At 44.5% G+C, this 23,744-nt stretch overlaps 1 protein-coding gene across 1 annotated transcript in view; it reads left to right on the top strand.

The window, feature by feature from the left end:
• The first annotated feature begins 5,164 nt into the window (after positions 1–5,164).
• LOC143773235 (beta-1,3-galactosyltransferase 5-like) overlaps positions 5,165–23,744 on the top strand; it is an 80,385-nt gene continuing 61,805 nt past the window's right edge. Inside the window, exons 1-2 of the mRNA XM_077260727.1 lie at positions 5,165–5,248; positions 14,056–14,650. Of these exons, the coding sequence (XP_077116842.1) occupies positions 5,165–5,248; positions 14,056–14,650 (679 nt within the window). The remainder of the gene's footprint in view (positions 5,249–14,055; positions 14,651–23,744) is intronic.

The following is a 23,744-nucleotide window of genomic DNA, read 5'->3' as shown; positions in this document are numbered from 1 at the left end:
CTATCTTTCCCAACTCACCCACACACATGAACACTCGTTTGGCTGAAAGCTATCTTTCCCAACTCCCCCATACACATGAACACTCGTTCACCTAACGGCTATCTTTCCCAACTCCCCCATACACATGAACACTGTTCAGCTGATGGCTATCTTTCCCAACTCCCCAATACATATGAACACTCAATTGGCTAATGTCTATCTTTCCAAGCTCCGCCATACACATGAGCACTAGTTCATGTGATGCCTATCTTTCCTACTCCCCCATAAACATGAACACTTGTTCAGCTGATGGCTAACTTTATAAACTCCCCCATACACATGAACAATCTTTGGGCAGATGGCTATCTTTTCTAACTCACCCATAAACATTAACTATCGTTCAGGTAATGGCTATCTTTTCTAACTCCCCATACACATGAACAAGATCCAGAGTAGCAGCTGCTGTAATCCCGGCAAGTCAGCGGAAAAGTGAGACTCTGTAATTTTACACCATCTTGGGTATTTTGCTAGGACTTTTCTATATGTTATTGTTATCTGTTTGGTGGTTCAATAGAGTATTTCCACACTGTTTTACCCTCACCCTGTGTTATCTGAGTAGGATTAAGCCCACAGTTAAAAGGAGAGTGGGATCTGCTTTGGTCCATGCCATCTCGGGCCAGAGGAAAGAGCACCCACTGGCCCACCATGTTGCCAAAATATCCATCAGCCAAATGATTGTTCATATGCATGAGGAAGCCAGGATAGCCATCAGCTAAATGAGTGTTCATGTGTGTGACAACATCATTTAATTTGAACTATCCAGACAACTATTTTTAGTAGGTCAGAAACCATAGACTGTTGTCATATGAGTATTAAAAGTTGATTCTTGATATTTTTGAATGGCTGCTGTTTGCCTCATATCAGTTCCTACAGCTTATTGTCTGCTATATTTGCAAGGCAGGGACAGTGGGTCATTAGCCAATCGTTGTTTGATAATATGTTGATTGACCATTGTCTTCAGCCCTGTGGTCTGTTGAATTGCAAAACAGAGGAGGAAAAACTATGAAAATTAATTTAAATACTCAAACAATTAGAGTTAAACTCATCTCACCCCCCTAGACCTGTGTATGATGACCTAAACTATAGATGTGGGTATAAATAAGCATTTCTCCATTGGCCATCACTGAACTCATGCATACATTTGGTGTAGTCAGGATTTGGACCCACCAGTCACCTGAGCCATATGGATATGTTTGGGGAAGCCAGGATTGGGACTCACCGGTCATCTGGCTCCATGGAGACGTTCAGAGAAGCCAGGTTGTGATCCTTCAGTCTCCTGGCCAAGGACCTCAATGGACTGTCAGCTTCCTAAGCTTGTCGTTACCTCCTCTTTGTGGATGACCGCCAAAAGCATGGAGCTACAGGTGGAGGTAGCTGGCCCTGGAAGCTCCAAAGACACAACGGCTATAATCCCGACGAATCACAGAAAAGATGAGACTCTGTAATTTTTCACCATCTTGGGTATTTTGCTGGGACTATTCTATGTGCTATTGTCTTTTTGGTGGTTCAATAAAGCATTGCCAAACTGCTTTGCCCTCACCCTGAGTTGTCTGAGTAGTATTATGCACATGAAAAAAGGAGGTAGGAGAAATTAACCCACAGACTCTTAATGGACAGTGATGCAAAACTTTTATTCAACAATTGGCACACAGTGAAATACTTGGTGCAAGCTGCCCCAAAATGTAACACAATGTTTGGACCCTATGTGGGTCTTTATCATAGTGTCATTGTTTAGTAGAAAATAAAGGAATACACGTACCATTAATACCCAGCAACTTAAGGACAATCTCCACACATCTTTAGCCCCCATCTCCTCCCTCTCCTGTCCAGACTTAGCATTGTCATACTTCAATAATACACTGAAGAATGCCCTAGATGAAGCAGCACCTTCTACACACAGAAAGACCCGACACAGACAATGGCAGCCCTGGCACACTATGCAAACACGCTTTCTTCAGCTTTGCTCAAGGTGTGCAGAGCGGCAGTGGAGAAAATCTCTCTTAGCAGAAGACTTCATCCACTACAAGTTCATGCTCAAAACCTATAACTCTGCCCTTTATCTGGCCAAACAATCCTACTTCACCATCCTCATGACCTCACTATCCAACAACCCAAAACGACTTTTTGAAACCTTAAACTCCCTCCTGAAACCTAAAGTACAGGCCCCCATCACCAACCTCAGCGGTGAGGATCTGGCCACTTATTTCCTAGAAAAAATCAACCACATCCATCAGGATGTCTCAGCCCAATCTCCTCAGTGCCTGGATCCCCTTCCCTGCCGCACCTCAAGCTCACTAGACATCTTTGAGCCTGTTTCAGAAGAAGAAGTTTCCAAGTTCCTCACTTCTGCTCGGCCTACAACCTGCAGTCCCTCCTCATTTAAACATGCAATCATAACCCCTTTACTTTAAAAGCCATCCCTGGACCAGAACTGCACTTTTAACCACATACCTGTTTCTAACCTTTCCTTCATCTCTAAACTCCTGGAACGCTTGGTCCACTCCCCTTCTAATCCGCTATCTCTCGATAACTCTCTTCTTGACCACTTACAATCTGGTTTCCGCTCTTTACACTCCACTGAAACTGCCCTCACTAAAGTCTCCAATGATCTAACAACAGCTAAATCCAAAGGTCATTGCTCTCTGCTGATTCTCCTGGATCTCTCTGCCGCATTTGACACTGTGGATCACCAGCTCCTTCTCACAATGCTCCGCTCCATAGGCCTCAAGGACACAGCCCTCTCCTGGTTCTCCTCCCATCTCTCTGACCGCTCCTTCACTGTATCCTTTGCCGGCTCCTCTTCCTCTCCTCGTCCCCTTACTATTGGGCTTCCGCAGGGCTCAGTCCTGGGCCCCCTCCTCTTCTCTCTATACACGGCCCCTATTGGACAAACAATCAGCAGATTTGGGTTCCAGTATCATCTCTATGTTGATTACACCAATTATACACTTCTTCCCCTGACATCACCCCTACCCCAATACAAAATACCAAGGATTGTCTGTCTGCTGTCTCTAACATCATGTCCTCCCTCTATCTGAAACTAAATCTCTCCAAAATGGAACTTCTTGTGTTTCTCCCTTCCACTAACCTCACTCTACCCAACATCGAAATTACCCTGGAGGGTTCAACCATAACTCCCCTGCAGCATGCCCGCTGTCTTGGGGTCATATTCGACACCGAACTTTCCTTTACTCCCTATATCCGATCACTCACTCGCTCCTGTCACCTGCATCTTAAAAACATCTCCAGAATCCAACCTTTTCTCACCGTTGAAACTGCTAAGACTCTTACTGTCGCTCTTATTCATTCTCGTCTGGACTACTGCAACTCTCTTCTGATCGGTCTCCCTCTTACCAAACTTTCTCCTCTCCAATCCATCTTGAATAAGGCAGCCAGGGTAATATTTCTGTCCAGCCGCTTCACCGATGCCTCCATCTTGTGCCAGTCATTATACTGGCTACCCATTCGCTACAGGGTCCAGTATAAACTCATCTCTCTCACCCACAAAGCTCTCCACAGTTCTGCACCGCCTTATATCTCCTCTCTCATCTCTGTCTATCGCCCTACACGTGCCCTCCGTTCTACAAATGACCTAAGACTAACATCCCCCGTAATCCGAACCTCGCACCTCCGTCTCCAAGACTTCTCTTGTGCTGCGCCAGCTCTCTGGAATGCACTTCCCCAGACGATCAGACTGACACCTAGCCCCGACCTATTCATCATCTCTACAAACAAGCCTACCACATCAACTACTCAGTAAACTAACTTTGCCCTGTTCCCTCCTTCCAAATATTACTCAGAATCTGCCCCCTACTATCCATCTGTCTCCACACCCTCCATGCTCATGATAACTGCTCTTGATACTTGACTATTGCACGTAAACACACGGGCTGATGACCGGATCATGCAGCTTTATATGAAAATCCCTATGTATTATAATTGCCAGACCTGAAATAACAAGCAGCACTTTTCACCTATTGTGTCCCCCCATTTCCTTGTAGATTGTAAGCTCGCGAGCAGGGACCTCACTCCTAATGTCACTGTTTAAATTGTCTTAACTTGTATTATTATTTTATTATTATTATTAGTATTATTTATTTATTTATACAGCACCATTAATTCCATGGTGCTGTACATTAGACGGGGTTACATCAAAATACAAATATCACTGACAGTAAACTAACAATGACAGACTGGTACAGAGGGGCGAGGACCCTGCCCTTGCGGGCTTACATTCTACAGGATTATGGGGAAGTAGGTCGAGGGTTGCGGTAGCTCCAATGGTGTTGAGGTGGCCGTGTGGTCTTTCCAGGCTGTAAGCTTGTACTGAATTTATTGTCTGTACATGTCCCCGCTTAATTGTAAAGTGCTGTGGAATATGTTGGTGCTATATGAATACAATTATTATATTATTAACCCTTTTTATGAGACGTCGCAGGGTACGTAAGAATGAACTAATTTCGCTGGTCATTTTGAGGCTCTCCTGCACCAACGGGTCATGCGCATTGAGGGTAGTTGGGAGACATGTTTTTAGCCATCGTGACTATGCTATAAGAGGTTTTGTCGGAAGGTTCCTCCAGCAGTCATATCTCGATATTCTAAATCTTCAGGAGCCAGAGCTGCTGTTACTCATCAGAACACACATTAGTCTCCAAAGGACGAGCCTGGAATTGTTTTGTGCCAGTGTCATCCCAGCAGAAGGGATGCAGCAGGTCTCACCCTGTGTCACCGTCACGCCCTGTGAACTGTAATCATCTTGCACTTTAATTACATTGCCTCTTGTCCCCATGTTATACATTTCATTTAAAAAAGTCATATAATCCAGGTTTAGGTGTTTTTAAATATGGCATGGAAGACTGTCATCATCACCAGTAATGATATGTTGTCGCCTCATACCAGGAGCAGAGATGGAGATGACTGTCCTGATGGACTGCAAAGTGCCGATGCTGATGAGGGGAGGACGAGGGTGTGTAAGTGATCCCTGGGATATCTCAGCTATAGAAACATGAAGGACTGAGTACAAGAATTAGGCTCCTAGCAGTAGACGAAGAAGTCAGACCCGGGCCCCGGTGCCTGTGGGGCTCAAAGATTTAATTCACAAGGATAACGCTGTTGGATAGGACAGATGATGGCGAGAGGACCCAGGTACAGACTTGACATTCAGACCTTGGATCTTCCAGCTATAGTTCTGATTGGACTGTGCTATCAGGTAAGTTTTACTTTACAATGTAGTATTACGTAGCATGCATAATGTATGTAGCAGTTCTGTCTGTATATCCTCAGAGTTTCTGTCCTGTGGTATATTTCTTGGAGCTCAGTCCTGTCTGTATATCCTCAGAGTTTTTGTCCTGTGGTTTATTTCTTTGCGCTTCGTCTTGTCTGTATATCCTCAGAGTTTCTGCCCTGTGGTTTATTTCTTTGCGCTTCGTCTTGTCTGTATATCCTCAGAGTTTCTGTCCTGTGGTATATTTCTTGGAGCTCAGTTCTGTCTGTATATCCTCAGAGTTTCTGTCCTGTGGTTTATTTCTTGGAGCTCAGTCCTGTCTGTATATCCTCAGAGTTTTTGTCCTGTGGTTTATTTCTTTGCGCTTCGTCTTGTCTGTATATCCTCAGAGTTTCTGTCCTGTGGTTTATTTCTTGGAGCTCAGTCTTGTCTGTATATCCTCAGAGTTTCTGTCCTGTGGTATATTTCTTGGAGGTCCGTCTTGTCTGTATATCCTCAGAGTTTCTGTCCTGTGGTTTATTTCTTGGAGCTCAGTCTTGTCTGTATATCCTCAGAGTTTCTGTCCTGTGGTATATTTCTTAGAGGTCCGTCTTGTCTGTATATCCTCAGAGTTTCTGTCCTGTGGTATATTTCTTGGAGCTCAGTCTTGTCTGTATATCCTCAGAGTTTCTGTCCTGTGGTATATTTCTTGGAGGTCCGTCTTGTCTGTATATCCTCAGAGTTTCTGTCCTGTGGTATATTTCTTGGAGCTCAGTCTTGTCTGTATATCCTCAGAGTTTCTGTCCTGTGGTATATTTCTTGGAGGTCCGTCTTGTCTGTATATCCTCAGAGTTTTTGTCCTGTGGTATATTTCTTGGAGCTCAGTCTTGTCTGTATATCCTCAGAGTTTCTGTCCTGTGGTATATTTCTTGGAGGTCCGTCTTGTCTGTATATCCTCAGAGTTTCTGTCCTGTGGTATATTTCTTGGAGCTCAGTCTTGTCTGTATATCCTCAGAGTTTCTGTCCTGTGGTATATTTCTTGGAGGTCCGTCTTGTCTGTATATCCTCAGAGTTTCTGCCCTGTGGTTTATTTCTTGGAGCTCAGTCCTGTCTGTATATCCTCAGAGTTTCTGTCCTGTGGTATGTTTCTTGGAGCACAGTCCTGTCTGTATATCCTCAGAGTTTCTGTCCTCTGATATATTTCTTGGAGCTCAGTCCTGTCTGTATATCCTCAGAGTTTCTGTCCTGTGGTATATTTCTTGGAGCTCAGTCTTGTCTGTATATCCTCAGAGTTTCTGTCCTGTGGTATATTTCTTGGAGCACAGTCCTGTCTGTATATCCTCAGAGTTTCTGTCCTCTGATATATTTCTTGGAGCTCAGTCTTGTCTGTATATCCTCAGAGTTTCTGTCCTGTGGTATATTTACAGCAGAGACACAGGGCTGGCAGGTACGGCAGAGGCATCGGGCTGGTTAGTGTGGTGTAAGAAGGGGCAGGTTGGGACCTGTACACAAAAGAGGTGCAGATACGGATATGAAGTATGAAGGAACAGCTTGGGACCTGTTCACACAGGAACAGAACTGCAAGGCTGCAGATAGAGCAGCAACAGGAGCTAAGCAGAGTGGAACCGCAAGGAATGCGGAGAGGAGCTGGAGCAAGAGATTTCTGCAGCAGCAGAAGCTAAGCAGGATGGAACCGCAAGGAATGCAGAGAGGAGCTGCAGCAAGAGATTCTTGCAGCAACAGGAGCTGAGCAGAGTAGAATGGAGCAGAACCGCAGGAGTGCGGAGCAGAGGTAAAGCTGCAAGAGAGCGGAGCACAGGCAAAGTAACAAGAGCCGCAAGAGTGCAGAGCGTAAGCAAACAGAGAGGACACAAGGAAAGACACACAAGGGAAAGAAGCCACAGACAAGGAGACAGAGATAGGACAAAGTTCAGACAAGGTAATGGAATGAGACAAGGCACAAGCACAAAGACACAGCGACCAGGATATTCTGCCTCCTGCAGGGCAGACAGACAGGTACATGGCAAAGCAAGGAGAACCGTCCTTCCTGTACGTTCCTTCCATCCCTATCCTGCCTATAACCATCCTGCCTGTACTTTCCTTCCATCCCTATCATGCCTATGACTGTCATGCCTGTACATTCCTTCCATTCCTAACCTGCCTATAACTGTCCTGCCTGTACATTCCTTCTATCCCTATAACTGTCCTGCCTGTACATTCCTTCCATCCCTATCCTGCCTATAACCATCCTGCCTGTACAATCCTTCCATCCCTAACCTGCCTATAACTGTCATGCCTGTACAATCCTTCCATCCCTATAACCGTCCTGCCTGTACGTTCCTTCCATCCCTATCATGCCTATAACTGTCATGCCTGTACATTCCTTCCATTCGTAACCTGCCTATAACTGTCCTGCCTGTACATTCCTTCCATCCCTATAACCGTCCTGCCTGTACATTCCTTCCATCCCTATCCTGCCTATAACCATCCTGCCTGTACAATCCTTCCATTCCTAACCTGCCTATATCCGGCCTGCCTGTACGTTCCTTCCATCCCTACCCTGCCTATAACCGTCCTGTCTGTACTTTCCTTCCATCCCTACCCTGCCTATAACTGTCGTGCCTGTACAATCCTTCCATCCCTATCCTGCCTAGTCTGTTGTATCCCTATCCTGCCTGTACATTCCTTCCATCCCTATGCTGCCTATAACCGTCCTGCCTGTACATTCCTTCCATCGCTATCCTGCCTATATCCGGCCTGCCTGTACATCTCTTGCATCCCTATCCTGCCTATAACCGTCCTGCCTGTACAATCCTTCCATCCCCATCCTGCCTATATCCGGGCTGCTTGTACATTCCTTCCATCCTTACCCTGCCTATAACCGTCCTGCCTGTACTTTCCTTCTATCTCTACCCTGCCTATAACTGTCGTGCCTGTACAATCCTTCCATCACTATCCTGGTTAGTCTGTTGTATCCCTATCCTGCCTGTACATTCCTTCCATCCCTATCCTGCCTGTACGTTCCTTCCATCCCTATCCTGCCTTTATCCGGCCTGCCTGTGCATTCATTCCATCCCTATCCTGCCTATAACCATCCTGCCTGTACATTCCTTCCATCCCTATCCTGCCTGTACGTTCCTTCCATCCCTATCCTGCCTTTATCCGGCCTGCCTGTGCATTCATTCCATCCCTATCCTGCCTATAACCATCCTGCCTGTACGTTCCTTCCATTCCTATCCTGCCTATAGCTGTCCTGCCTGTGCATTCATTCCATCCCTATCCTGCCTATAACCATCCTGCCTGTACATTCCTTCCATCCCTATCCTGCCTATATCTTGTCCTGCCTGTACGTTCCTTCCAACCATATTCTGCCTATAACCATCTTGCCTGTACATCTCTTGTATCCCTATTGTCATGCTTACACCCTGACTGGTGGGCGTGAGCTCGGGGGGGTTTGTGGCCCCACTGTGCCATGAACCAGACTACCCTGGAAGGGGCGTGACTATGACAGCTGCCTTGGTATTCACTGAAGCCTCTGATGGTGAGTACAGGCTTGTGCAGCAGGCAGCTGCCAGGTGCTACTCCAGGGTGGTGTCTGGCTGTGGCTGCTGATCCCACTTGGAGAACTGGAACAATAGGACAGGTGCAGGCATCAGGCAGGACTAGCAGATGAGCATGGATGAAACTCAGATGAGTAGGCTGGCACAGCTGAGACACAGGACCGGCAGAAACACAGGGCTGGCAGGAACAGCAGAGACACAAGGCTGGCAGGTACAGCAGAGACACAGGGCTAGCAGGAACAGCAGAGACACATGGCTGGCAGGTATGGCAGAGACACATGGCTGGCAGGTACGGCAGAGATACAGGGCTGGCAGGAACAGCAGAGACACAGGGCTGGCAGGAAAGGCAGAGACACAGGGCTGGCAGGTAAGGCAGAGACACAGGGCTGGCAGGTACAGCAGAGACACAGGGCTGGCAGGTATGGCAGAGACACCGGGCTGGCAGGTACGGCAGAGATACAGGGCTGGCAGGAACAGCAGAGACACAGGGCTGGCAGGAGTGGCAGAGACAGGGCTGGCAGGTACGACAGAGACACAGGGCTGGCAGGTACAGCAGAGACACAGGGCTGGCAGGTACAGCAGAGACACAGGGCTGGCAGGAACGGCAGAGACACAGGGCTAGCAGGTACGGCAGAGACACCGGGCTGGTTAGTGTGGTGTAAGAAGGGGCAGGTAGGGACCTGTACACAAAAGAGGTGCAGATACGGATATGAAGTATGAAGGAACAGGTTGGGACCTGTTCACACAGGAACAGAACTGCAAGGCTGCAGATAGAGCAGCAACAGGAGCTAAGCAGAGCGGAACTGCAAGGAATGCGGAGAGGAGCTGGAGCAAGAGATTTCTGCAGCAGCAGAAGCTAAGCAGAATGGAACCGCAAGGAATGCAGAGAGAAGCTGCAGCAAGAGATTCCTGCAGCAACAGGAGCTGAGCAGAGTAGAACGGAACAGAACCGCAGGAGTGCAGAGCAGAGGTAAAGCTGCAAGAGAGCGGAGCACAGGCAAAGTAACAAGAGCCGCAAGAGTGCGGAGCATAAGCAAGCAGAGAGGACTCAAGGAAAGACACAGAAGGGAAAGAAGCCACAGACAAGGAGACAGAGATAGGACAAAGTTCAGACAAGGTAATGGAACGAGACAAGGCACAAGCACAAAGACACAGGGACCAAGATATTCTGCCTCCTGCAGGGCAGACAGACAGGTACAAGGCAAAGCAAGGAGAACCGTCCTTCCTGTACGTTCCTTCCATCCCTATCATGCCTATAACTGTCCTGCCTGTATATTCCTTCCATCCCTATAACCGTCCTGCCTGTACATTCCTTGCATCCTCATCCTGCTTGTAGCCGGCCTGCCTGTATGTTCCTTCCATCCCTACCCTGCCTATAACCGTCCTGCCTGTACGTTCCTTCCATCCCTATCCTGCCTATATCCGGCCTGCCTGTACATCTCTTGCATCCCTATCCATCCCTATCCTGCCTATAACCGTCCTGCCTGTACAATTCTTCCATTCTTATCCTGCCTAGTCTGTTGTATCCCTATCCTGCCTGTACATTCCTTCCATCCCTATCCTGCCTATAACCGTCCTGCCTGTACGTTCCTTCCATTCCTATCCTGCCTATAACCGTCCTGCCTGTACGTTCCTTCCATTCCTATCCTGCCTATAACCGTCCTGCCTGTACGTTCCATCCATTCCTATCCTGCCTATAACCATCCTGCCTGTACAATCCTTCCATCCCTACCCTGCCTATAACCGTCCTGCCTGTATGTTCCATCCATCCCTATCCTGCCTATAACCGTCCTGCCTGTACGTTCCTTCCATCCCTATCCTGCCTATAACCGTCCTGCCTGTACGTTCCATAAATCCCTATCCTGCATATAACCGTCCTGCCTGTACAATCCTCCCATCCCTACCCTGCCTATAACCGTCCTGCCTGTACGTTCCATCCATCCCTATCCTGCCTATAACCGTCCTGCCTGTACGTTCCTTCCATCCCTATCCTGCCTATAACTGTCCTGCCTGTACGTTCCTTCCATCCCTATCCTGCCTATAACCGTCCTGCCTGTACGTTCCTTCCATCCCTATCCTGCCTATAACCGTCCTGCCTGTATGTTCCATCTATCCCTATCCTGCCTATAACCGTCCTGCCTGTACAATCCTTCCATCCCTACCCTGCCTATAACCGTCCTGCCTGTATGTCCCATCCATCCCTATCCTGCCTATAACCGTCCTGCCTGTACGTTCCATCCATCCCTATCCTGCCTATAACCGTCCTGCCTGCACGTTCCTTCCATCCCTATCCTGCCTATAACCGTCCTGCCTGTACGTTCCATCCATTCCTATCCTGCCTATAACCGTCCTGCCTGTACATTCCTTCCATCCCTATCCTGCCTATAACCGTCCTGCCTGTACGTTCCATAAATCCCTATCCTGCATATAACCGTCCTGCCTGTACAATCCTCCCATCCCTACCCTGCCTATAACCGTCCTGCCTGTACGTTCCATCCATCCCTATCCTGCCTATAACCGTCCTGCCTGTACGTTCCTTCCATCCCTATCCTGCCTATAACTGTCCTGCCTGTACGTTCCTTCCATCCCTATCCTGCCTATAACCGTCCTGCCTGTACGTTCCTTCCATCCCTATCCTGCCTATAACCGTCCTGCCTGTATGTTCCATCTATCCCTATCCTGCCTATAACCGTCCTGCCTGTACAATCCTTCCATCCCTACCCTGCCTATAACCGTCCTGCCTGTATGTCCCATCCATCCCTATCCTGCCTATAACCGTCCTGCCTGTACGTTCCATCCATCCCTATCCTGCCTATAACCGTCCTGCCTGCACGTTCCTTCCATCCCTATCCTGCCTATAACCGTCCTGCCTGTATGTTCCTTCCATCCCTATCCTGTCTATAACCGTCCTGCCTGTACGTTCCTTCCATCCCTATCCTGCCTATAACCGTCCTGCCTGTACGTTCCTTCCATCCCTATCCTGCCTATAACTGTCCTGCCTGTACGTTCCTTACATCTCTATCCTGCCTATAACCGTCCTGCCTGTACGTTCCATCCATCCCTATCCTGCCTATAACCGTCCTGCCTGTACGTTCCTTCCATCCCTATCCTGCCTATAACCGTCCTGCCTGTACGTTCCTTCCATCCCTATCCTGTCTATAACTGTCCTGCCTGTACGTTCCTTCCATCCCTATCCTGCCTATAACCGTCCTGCCTGTACGTTCCATCCATCCCTATCCTGCCTATAACTGTCCTGCCTGTACAATCCTTCCATCCCTACCCTGCCTATAACCGTCCTGCCTGTATGTTCCATCCATCCCTATCCTGCCTATAACCGTCCTGCCTGTACGTTCCATCCATCCCTATCCTGCCTATAACCGTCCTGCCTGTACGTTCCTTACATCTCTATCCTGCCTATCACCATCCTGCCTGTACAATCCTTCCATCCCTATCCTGCCTATAACCATCCTGCCTGTACAATCCTTCCATCCCTACCCTGCCTATAACCGTCCTGCCTGTATGTTCCATCCATCCCTATCCTGCCTATAACCGTCCTGCCTGTACATTCCTTCCATCCCTATCCTGCCTATAACCGTCCTGCCTGTACATTCCATCCATCCCTATCCTGCCTATAACCGTCCTGCCTGTACAATCCTTCCATCCCTATCCTGCCTATAACCATCCTGCCTGTACAATCCTTCCATCCCTATCCTGCCTATAATCGTCCTGCCTGTACGTTCCATCCATCCCTATCCTGCCTATAACCGTCCTGCCTGTACATTCCTTCCATCCCTATCCTGCCTATAACCGTCCTGCCTGTACGTTCCATCCATCCCTATCCTGCCTATAACCGTCCTGCCTGTACAATCCTTCCATCCCTATCCTGCCTATAACCATCCTGCCTGTACAATCCTTCCATCCCTATCCTGCCTATAACCGTCCTGCCTGTATGTTCCATCCATCCCTATCCTGCCTATAACCGTCCTGCCTGTACATTCCATCCATCCCTATCCTGCCTATAACTGTCGTGCCTGTACGTTCCTTCCATCCCTATCCTGCCTATAACCGTCCTGCCTGTACATTCCTTCCATCCCTATCCTGCCTATAACCGTCCTGCCTGTACGTTCCTTCCATCCCTATCCTGCCTATAACCGTCCTGCCTGTACATTCCTTCCATCCCTATCCTGCCTATAACCGTCCTGCCTGTACGTTCCTTCCATCCCTATCCTGCCTATAACCGTACTGCCTGTACATTCCATCCATCCCTATCCTGCCTATAACCGTCCTGCCTGTACGTTCCTTCCATCCCTATCCTGCCTATAACCGTCCTGCCTGTACATTCCTTCCATCCCTATCCTGCCTATAACCGTCCTGCCTGTACGTTCCTTCCATCCCTATCCTGCCTATAACCGTACTGCCTGTACATTCCATCCATCCCTATCCTGCCTATAACCGTCCTGCCTGTACGTTCCTTCCATCCCTACCCTGCCTATAACCGTCCTGCCTGTATGTTCCATCCATCCCTATCCTGCCTATAACCGTCCTGCCTGTACGTTCCTTCCATCCCTATCCTGCCTATAACCGTCCTGCCTGTACGTTCCATCCATCCCTATCCTGCCTATAACCCTCCTGCCTGTACATTCCATCCATCCCTATCCTGCCTATAACTGTCCTGCCTGTACGTTCCTTCCATCCCTATCCTGCCTATAACCGTCCTGCCTGTACGTTCCTTCCATCCCTATCCTGCCTATAACTGTCCTGCCTGTACATTCCTTCCATCCCTATCCTGCCTATAACTGTCCTGCCTGTACGTTCCTTCCATCCCTATTCTGCCTAGTCTGTTGTTTCCCTATCCTGCCTGTACATCCCCTGTCCTGCCTTTAGATCTAAATTGTCAGCTCCTCACATATGCCAAACACAGCAATGTCATATATTATAGCTTCTGTATTTCCCACTGCTTATATTCCTAAACTCTGTCCATTTTCTATTATAGATCAGCGATGATGAGATCAGTGACCGGAGATACCCTTTTATTACACTGTATATGTTAGTATTTGATGACCTGTGATGTCACGACTGAAGAAAGCACAATAGCTTGAGTGTGTGATGTCATCATTGTCACAGGCATTGTGCACCCTAGTTTGTGATTGATTCTTGTAAATTACGTGGCACCACCTTTCCTCTATGTGTGAATACTGTATATAGACGGCCGGATGTAGGATAGATCATCACTAAGAGCCTTTGTCTTTGCAGGTCATGGTACGACGACGACGTTCCGTCATTGCAGGCCTCTCGCTTGCCCTTTGTTGCACCCTCTGTCTTCTTGCCTGGATTATAGTGGAAGAGCAGCCAATAGAGGATATTCCAGACTTACAGGATCCATTCCCAGCAAACCTCAGCTCTCCTCCATCTCTCCGTCGTTCTGCTACTCTCTATGACACAAACTTTAGCTTCTTCTTAGACCTCTCCGAATACAATAAGACTTACCCAGGTCTCCAGAACTATCGATGTCGAGCCGTCATAGGGCTATTGGGATATTGCCACACAGAGCACCCCCTAATTCTGATGGCAGTGAAGTCCCATCCAGTGGCCAGAGATCGCCGAGATTCCCTCCGGAAGACGTGGGCAAAAGAGAGAAGGATTGATGGCTACACTTTTAAGCCACTGTTTCTGATGGCAACCTCTGGAAGGAAGAGGCAAATGATGAGGTTGATTGAAGAAGCTTTATTTTACAAAGACATACTTTTGTGGGATTTCATCGAGAGCCACCATAACTTATCTCTGAAGGAAAGATGTTTTCTGGAATGGTTGTATAATCGCTGTTCACAGGCAAAATACATATTCAAAGGTGAGTTTCTGCCCTATATCCAGAATTGGAGGTGAACGTTGTGTGACCAGGACGGCTGGCATACAAGACGCTTCCTTACTTCTTAAAAGGGTGCAAGAACGGAAGAAAAACATTATATAAGTCTTATAAGAAGTACAATTGGAGCTTCCTGAATATATACTTCCCTATTACATGGGCTGACAAAACTAATGGGAACAGTACAGGACCTCATTAATCCATGCCAGGACCCTGGTCTTGGAGTTGGAGCATCCGCTAGGACCATGGGGTACTCGGAACCGGGTCGGTTCTTAAAGGGCAGTGACCCGGTCCGTGGCCCTGGGCGTCCAGTAAAAGGGGATGGATGGAAATGGAAATAAAGTCTAATGTAGCAATGTTCTTGACGCCACCTGTGGTACTCGGCCAGGGATGGCCGATGCTGCTTAAAGGGGTCCACTGGGGATGATGGTATTGCAGCAGAGGTGGTATAGCTCCCCACAGGTAGACAGGTTACAGGTGATCTTTGGAATCCGGGCAGCCTGGAAGCGATTCAGAATCCCCCTAGCCAGGTGGGGTTGGAAGCCTTCCTTACTGCGCTGTATTCTCAGTCCCTTGCTGCCTGAATCTTCACACAAGGTCCTCTCTCAATCTGTCCCTTTGGGTGGACACTACCCGCATGGCATGCAGCTTGAGCTTTTTTATAGGTGTCTCTCTCTCGTGTTGACTTCGGGTTCTGCTGCTGTGCCTTCAGGTGTAATTGTGGCCAGGAGACTTGAGATCTCCTGCCCGCCGGTTTCTGCTGTCGGGCATACAATTCCCGCACAACCTCAAACTTCTGGTGACCGGTTTCTTGTGCTCAAACCTGGAGTGAGCCCAATCGCAGCTCCACTCCAGTTTCTCTCTCCTTCTGTGCTCCTTTTCCCCCTCACTGTCTCCTACAATCTCCTCTAACTCCTCTTCCAGCCAGAATATATATAGGGAAGCTACCCTCAAACCGGGTCTAGAGCTCCCCCATCTGGCCTGGAGTCATAAAAGGTGTTGCATGCAAGTGTTACGTGTTGAAGGGATCCTTCTCGCTTCCAGGCATGACAGTGCATATAATCTCCTAACAAAACCGTATAATATTCAGCCCCCCAGTGCCGTCACCCCTCACCCACCTCAGCCCTCACAATACCCTTATCTGCTCACATTCACTCCCCCACCTAAGCCCCCACAATACCCCCATCCTCTCACATTCACCCCCCAGTGACCATGACATGCCTGTCAATTTAATGCATCTTATCCCCACTTATCAATGAAGTTTGCATCAGGGCCAGGAAGTATCTGAGTGAGTGAAATGCAGGTGGGCACGAGGACCCAGTGTGCCTGCCCTGAGCCAATCCCAGCATGCACTCAGAGGGAAGAAACCTGGAGTCTTGAGGTCAGTCAGCACAATACAGTGCAGAAGGGAGATTTGGAACTGGCCACTGTGCTACCACACAGGCAGGAGAGAAGGCATTGCGCTGCTCTCCTCCTGTGCTGTATTGTGCCTCATCACGGAAGTGGGAGTGTCGGCTCCCAGTGAGCCCCTTCATGTGACAGGGCCCGGGGCGAAGGCCCCCTCTGCCCCCCCAGTAGCTACGCTACTGACTATAATACTGCCCCCTATGTACAAGAATATAACTACTATAATACTGCCCCTATGTACAAGAATATAACCACTATAATACTGCTCCCTATGTACAAGAATATAACTACTATAATACTGCCACTATGTACAAGAATATAACTACTAAAATACTGCCCCTATGTACAAGAATATAACTACTGTAATACTGCGCCTATGTACAAGAATATAACTACTATAATACTGCCACTATGTACAAGAATATAACTACTATAATACTGCCACTATGTACAAGAATATAACTACTAAAATACTGCCCCTATATACAAGAATATAACTACTATAATACTGCCCCTATGTACAAGAATATAACTACTATAATACTGCTCCGATGTACAAGAATATAACTACTATAATACTGCCACTATGTACAAGAATATAACTACTAAAATACTGCCCCTATGTACAAGTATATAACTACTAAAATACTGCCCCTATATACAAGAATATAACTACTATAATACTGCCCCTATGTACAAGAATATAACTACTATAATACTGCCCCTATGTACAAGAATATAACTACTATAATACTGCCCCTATGTACAAGAATATAACTACTATAATACTGCCACTATGTACAAGAATATAACTACTATAATACTGCCACTATGTACAAGAATATAACTACTAAAATACTGCCCCTATGTACAAGAATATAACAACTATAATACTGCTCCTATGTACAAGAATATAACTACTATAATACTGCTCCTATGTACAAGAATATAACTACTATAATACTGCTCCTATGTACAAGAATATAACTACTATAATACTGCCCCTATGTACAAGAATATAACTACAATAATACTGCCCCAATGTACAAGAATATAACTACTATAATACTGCTCCTATGTACAAGAATATAACTACTATAATACTGCTCCTATGTACAAGAATATAACTACTATAATACTGCCCCTATGTACAAGAATATAACTACAATAATACTGCCCCTATGTACAAGAATATAACTACTATAATACTGCCCCTATGTACAAGAATATAACAACTATAATACTGCTCCTATGTACAAGAATATAACTACTATAATACTGCTCCTATGTACAAGAATATAACTGCTATAATACTACCCCTATGTACAAGAATATAACTACTAAAATACTGCCCACAATGTACAAGAATATAACTACTATAATACTGCGCCTATGTACAAGAATATAACTACAATAATACTGCCCCTATGTACAAGAATATAACTACTATAATACTGCTCCTATGTACAAGAATATAACTACTATAATACTGCCCCTATGTACAAGAATATAACTACTATAATACTGCCCCTATGTACAAGAATATAACTACTATAATACTGCCCCTATGTGCAAGAATATAACTACTATAATACTGCTCCTATGTACAAGAGTATAACTACTATAATACTGCTCCTATGTACAAGAATATAACTACTATAATACTGCCTCCTATGTACAAGAATATAACTACTATAATACTGCCCCTATGTACAGGAATATAACTACTATAATACTGCCCCTATGTACAAGGATATAACTACTATAATACTGCCCCTATGTATAAGAATATAACTACTATAATAGTGCCCCCTATGTACAAGAATATACCTACTATAATACTGTCCCTATGTACAAGAGTATAACTACTATAATACTGCTCCTATATCCAAGAATATAACTACTATAATACTGTCCCTATGTACAAGAATATAACTACTATAATACTGCCCCTATGTACAAGAATATAACTGCTATAATACTACCCCTATGTACAAGAATATAACTACTATAATACTGCTCCTATGTACAAGAATATAACTACTATAATACTGCCCCTATGTACAAGAATATAACTACAATAATACTGCCCCTATGTACAAGAATATAACTACTATAATACTGCTCCTATGTACAAGAATATAACTACTATAATACTGCCCCTATCTACAAGAATATAAATACTATAATACTGCCCCTATGTACAAGAATATAACTACTATAATACTGCCCCTATGTACAAGAATATAACTACTATAATACTGCCCCTATCTACAAGAATATAAATACTATAATACTGCCCCTATGTACAAGAATATAACTACTATAATACTGCCCCTACGTACAAGAATATAACTACTATTATACTGCTCCTATGTACAAGAATATAACTACTATAATACTGCTCCTATGTACAAGAATATAACTACTATAATACTGCTCCTATGTACAAGAATATAACTACTATAATACTGCTCCTATGTACAAGAATATAACTACTATAATACTGCCCCTACGTACAAGAATATAACTACTATAATACTGCCCCCTATGTGCAAGAATATAACTACTATAATACTGCTCCTATGTACAAGAATATAACTACTATAATACTGCTCCTATGTACAAGAATATAACTACTATAATACTGCTCCTATGTACAAGAATATAACTACTATAATACTGCCCCTATGTACAGGAATATAACTACTATAATACTGCCCCTATGTACATGGATATAACTACTATAATACTGCCCCTAAGTATAAGAATATAACTACTATAATAGTGCCCCCTATGTACAAGAATATACCTACTATAATACTGTCCCTATGTACAAGAATATAACTACTATAATACTGCTCCTATATACAAGAATATAACTACTATAATACTGTCCCTATGTACAAGAATATAACTGCTATAATACTGCCCCTATGTACAAGAATATAACTGCTATAATACTACCCCTATGTACAAGAATATAACTACTAAAATGCTGCCCCCTATGTACAAGAATATAACTACGATAATACTGCTCCTATGTACAAGAATATAACTACAATAATACTGCCCATATGTACAAGAATATAACTACTATAATACTGCTCCTTTGTACAAGAATATAACTACTATAATAATGCCCCTATGTACAGGAATATGACTACTATAATACCGCCCCTATGTACAAGAATATAACTACAATAATACTGCTCCTATATACAAGAATATAACTACTATAATACTGCTCCTATGTACAAGAATATAACTACTATAATACTGCTCCTATGTACAAGAATATAACTACTATAATACTGCTCCTATGTACAAGAATATAACTGCTATAATACTGCCCCCTATGTACAAGAATATAACTACTATAATACTGCCCCTATGCACAAGAATATAACTACTATAATACTGCTCCTATGTACAAGAATATAACTAGTATAATACTGCCCCTATGTACAAGAATATAACTACTATAATACTGCTCCTATGTACAATAATATAACCGCTATAATACGGCTCCTATATACAGGAACATAACTACTATAATACTGCTCCTATGTACAAGAATATAACTGCTATAATACTGCCCTTATGTACAAGAATATAACTACTATAATACTGCTCCTATGTACAAGAATATAACTACTATAATACTGCCCCTGTGTACAAGAATATAACTACTATAATACTGCTCCTATATACAAGAATATAACTACTATAATACTGCTCCTATGTACAAGAATATAACTGCTATAATACTGCTCCTATGTACAAGAATATAACTACTATAATACTGCCCCTATGTACAAGAATATAACTACTATAATACTGCTCCTATGTACAAGAATATAACTACTATAATACTGCCCCTATGTACAAGAATATAACTACTATAATACTGCTCCTATGTACAAGAATATAACTACTATAATACTGCCCCTCATGTACAAGAATATAACTACTATAATACTGCCCACTCTAGTTCTGCCTCCACACATATAACATTATGCCGCCTGTTCAGTTTGACACTTGGCGCTGTTGTTTGTTTCCTTCCTCTTGTTAAGTTCACAATCTGTAGCCCAGAGCAGAGACGTTGCGGTTTTTTCCTCTGCACAGTGTTGCATCGCCTGCCTTCCTCCATGTCTCATTTCTCGCAGAACATTCTAGATTCATTTGCATTTGAAGAAGATAATAAATGTGAAAAACGTGTCCAGAATCATGTGTATAAATAGCTGGAGCAGATCCCGCTGTGTGACCGACTTCCTCAGACATCACAGTCCTGGGAAATAGATATGTGCAGGAATCTGCTCAGCAGGAAGTGTGTGAAAAGTGAAGTCAACCATTACAGGCTTGTAAAGTGGAGGGTTTCCCCTCAGGGAGTGATAAAATCAAGACCCCCATAGTCCCACAACATCTGTATTTATGTAGCGTAAAACTAAGCCGACTCAGGATCTGAGATGTTGCACGGACGTGTTCTCGGGCTATCATGCTTCAATCGCACTTGTTTTGCAATTAGATTTTCCCGTGTTTTGTATTTATCATTGGTGACCACTGTACAGGAGCCCGATCTTTAGTAATTATCATCGGTGACCACTTTATAGGAGCCCGATCTTTAGTAATTATCATCGGTGATCACTTTAGAGGAGCCTGATCTTTAGTAATTATCATCGGTGACCACTTTACAGGAGCACGATCTTTAGTAATTATCATCGGTGATCACTTTACAGGAGCCTGATCTTTAGTAATTATCATCGGTGACCACTGTACAGGAGCCCGATCTTTAGTAATTATCATCGGTGACCACTTTATAGGAGCCCGATCTTTAGTAATTATCATCGGTGATCACTTTAGAGGAGCCTGATCTTTAGTAATTATCATCGGTGACCACTTTACAGGAGCACGATCTTTAGTAATTATCATCGGTGACCACTTTAGATGAGCCTGATATTTAGTAATTACCATCGGTGACCACTTTACAGGAGCCTGATCTTTAGTAATTATCATCGGTGACCACTTTAGATGAGCCTGATATTTAGTAATTACCATCGGTGACCACTTTACAGGAGCCTGATCTTTAGTAATTATCATCGGTGATCACTTTATAGAGCACGATCTTTAGTAATTATCATCGGTGACCACTTTAGATGACCCCGATCTTTAGTAATTATCATCGGTGACCACTGTACAGGAGCCTGATCTTTATTAATTACCATCGTTGATCACTTTATAGGAGCCCGATCTTTAGTAATTATCATCGGTGACCACTTTAGAGGAGCCTGATCTTTAGTAATTATCATCGGTGACCACTTTACAGGAGCACGATCTTTAGTAATTATCATCGGTGACCACTTTAGATGAGCACAATCTTTAGTAATTATCATCACCAGTGATCACTGTACAGGAGCCCGATCTTTAGTAATTATCATCGGTGACCACTTCAGATGAGCCCGATCTTTAGTAATTATCATCGGTGACCACTTCAGAGGATCCCAATCTTTAGTAATTATCATCGGTGACCACTTTACAGGAGCACGATCTTTAGTAATTATCATCAGTGACCACTTTAGATGAGCCCGATCTTTAGTAATTATCATCGGTGACCACTGTACAGGAGCCTGATCTTCAGTAATTATCATCAGTGACCACTTTAGATGAGCCTGATTTTTAGTAATTACCATCGATGATCACTTTACAGGAGCCCAATCTTTAGTAATTATCATCGGTGATCACTTTACAGGAGCCCAATATTTAGTAATTATCATCGGTGACCACCTTAGATGAGTCCGATCTTTAGTAATTATCATCGGTGGCCACTTTAGAGGAGCCCCGATATTTAGAAATTATCATCGGTGACCATTTTAGAGGAGCCCCGATATTTAGTAATTATCATCGGTGATCACTTTAGATGAGCCCGATCTTTAGTAATTATCATCACACAGTGACTACTTTAGATTAGCCTGATCTTCAGTAATTATCATCGGTGATCACTTTAGATGAGCCCGATCTTTAGTAATTATCATCGGTGACCATTTTACATGAGCCTGATCTTTAGTAATAACCATCGATGATCATTTTACAGGAGCCCGATCTTTAGTAATTATCATCGGTGACCATTTTAGATGAGCCTGATCTTTAGTAATTACCATCGATGATCACTTTACAGGAGCCCGATATTTAGTAATTATCATCGGTGACCACCTTAGATGAGCCCGATCTTTAGTAATTATCATCGGTGACCATTTTAGATGAGCCTGATCTTTAGTAATTACCATCGATGATCATTTTACAGGAGCCCGATCTTTAGTAATTATCATCGGTGACCATTTTAGATGAGCCTGATCTTTAGTAATTACCATCGATGATCACTTTACAGGAGCCCGATATTTAGTAATTATCATCGGTGACCACCTTAGATGAGCCCGATCTTTAGTAATTATCATCGGTGACACCTTAAGAGGAGCCTGATCTTTAGTAATTATCATCGGTGACCATTTTAGATGAGCCTGATCTTTAGTAATTATCATCGGTGATCACTTTAGATGACCAGGATCTTTAGTAATTATCATCGGTGACCACTTTGGATGATCCCGATCTTTAGAAATTATCCTCGGTGACCACTTTAGAGGAGCCTGATCTTTAGAAATTATCATCGGTGACCACTTTAGAGGAACCCGATCTTTAGTAATTATCATCGGTGACCACTTTAAATGAGCCCAATCTTTAGTAATTATCATCGGGGACTGTTGTGAATTCCGTTCTAGGGCTCCCTCCTGTGGTCATGAGTGGTACTTTGTGAGTTCTGTTCATGGGCTCCCTCTGGTGGGTTTGAGTGTTACGGCTGGTCTGTAGCTGGACTCCAGCTGCCTCGTTTCCTGCTAGGCTTGCTGCCTATTTAACTCCATCTGGACCTTTACTTGTTGCCTGCTGTCATTGTATTCAGTACTGGTTCAGATCTCTCTGGGACTTCCCTTGTGACCTGTCTCCTCGTGGAGAAGCTAAGTTCATGCTAGTCTATTTTTGCTCATTGCTATTTGAAAATGTTTCTCAGTATATGATGAGTTCAGTCCAGCTTGCTTATATGCTATTTGATTGCTAGCTGGAAGCTCTGGGGTGCGGAGTTGCGCCCCTCACATCGTGAGTCAGTGTGGGAGTCTTTTTGTATTCTCTGCGTGGATAATTTTTGTAGTATTTTATACTGACCGCACAGATTCCTTGCTATCTTCTGACTATTTAGTTATTAGCGGGCCTCATTTGCTAAAACCTGTTTTCATTTCTATGTTTGTGTTTTCCCCTTAACTCACCGTTATTATTTGTGGGGGCTGCCTACACTTTGTGGAAAATTTCTCTGAGGCAAGTGAGGCTTTGTTTCTCTCTAGGGATAGCTAGTTTCTCAGGCTGTGAAGAGGCATCTAGGCCTAGTCAGGTACGCTCCACGGCTGCCTATAGTGTGTGTTGTTAGGATCAGGATTGCGGTCAGTAAAGTTCCCACATCCCCAGAGCTTGTCCTTATTTCTGGTTTACCTATCAGGTCAGTTCATGTGTCCTTACCACCAGAACCATAACAGTACAGCAGGCCTTAAAAAGTGTTAATGCATCACAAAAGAGGGATAAGAGAAGCTCTGAGGTTTTTTTTTTCTTCTGCAGTGTGTTTGGCCTCTCT

Source organism: Ranitomeya variabilis, chromosome 5, assembly GCF_051348905.1.
Source record: "Ranitomeya variabilis isolate aRanVar5 chromosome 5, aRanVar5.hap1, whole genome shotgun sequence".
NCBI lineage: Eukaryota > Metazoa > Chordata > Amphibia > Anura > Dendrobatidae > Ranitomeya > Ranitomeya variabilis.
This window is presented reverse-complemented; position numbering and strand designations above follow the sequence as displayed.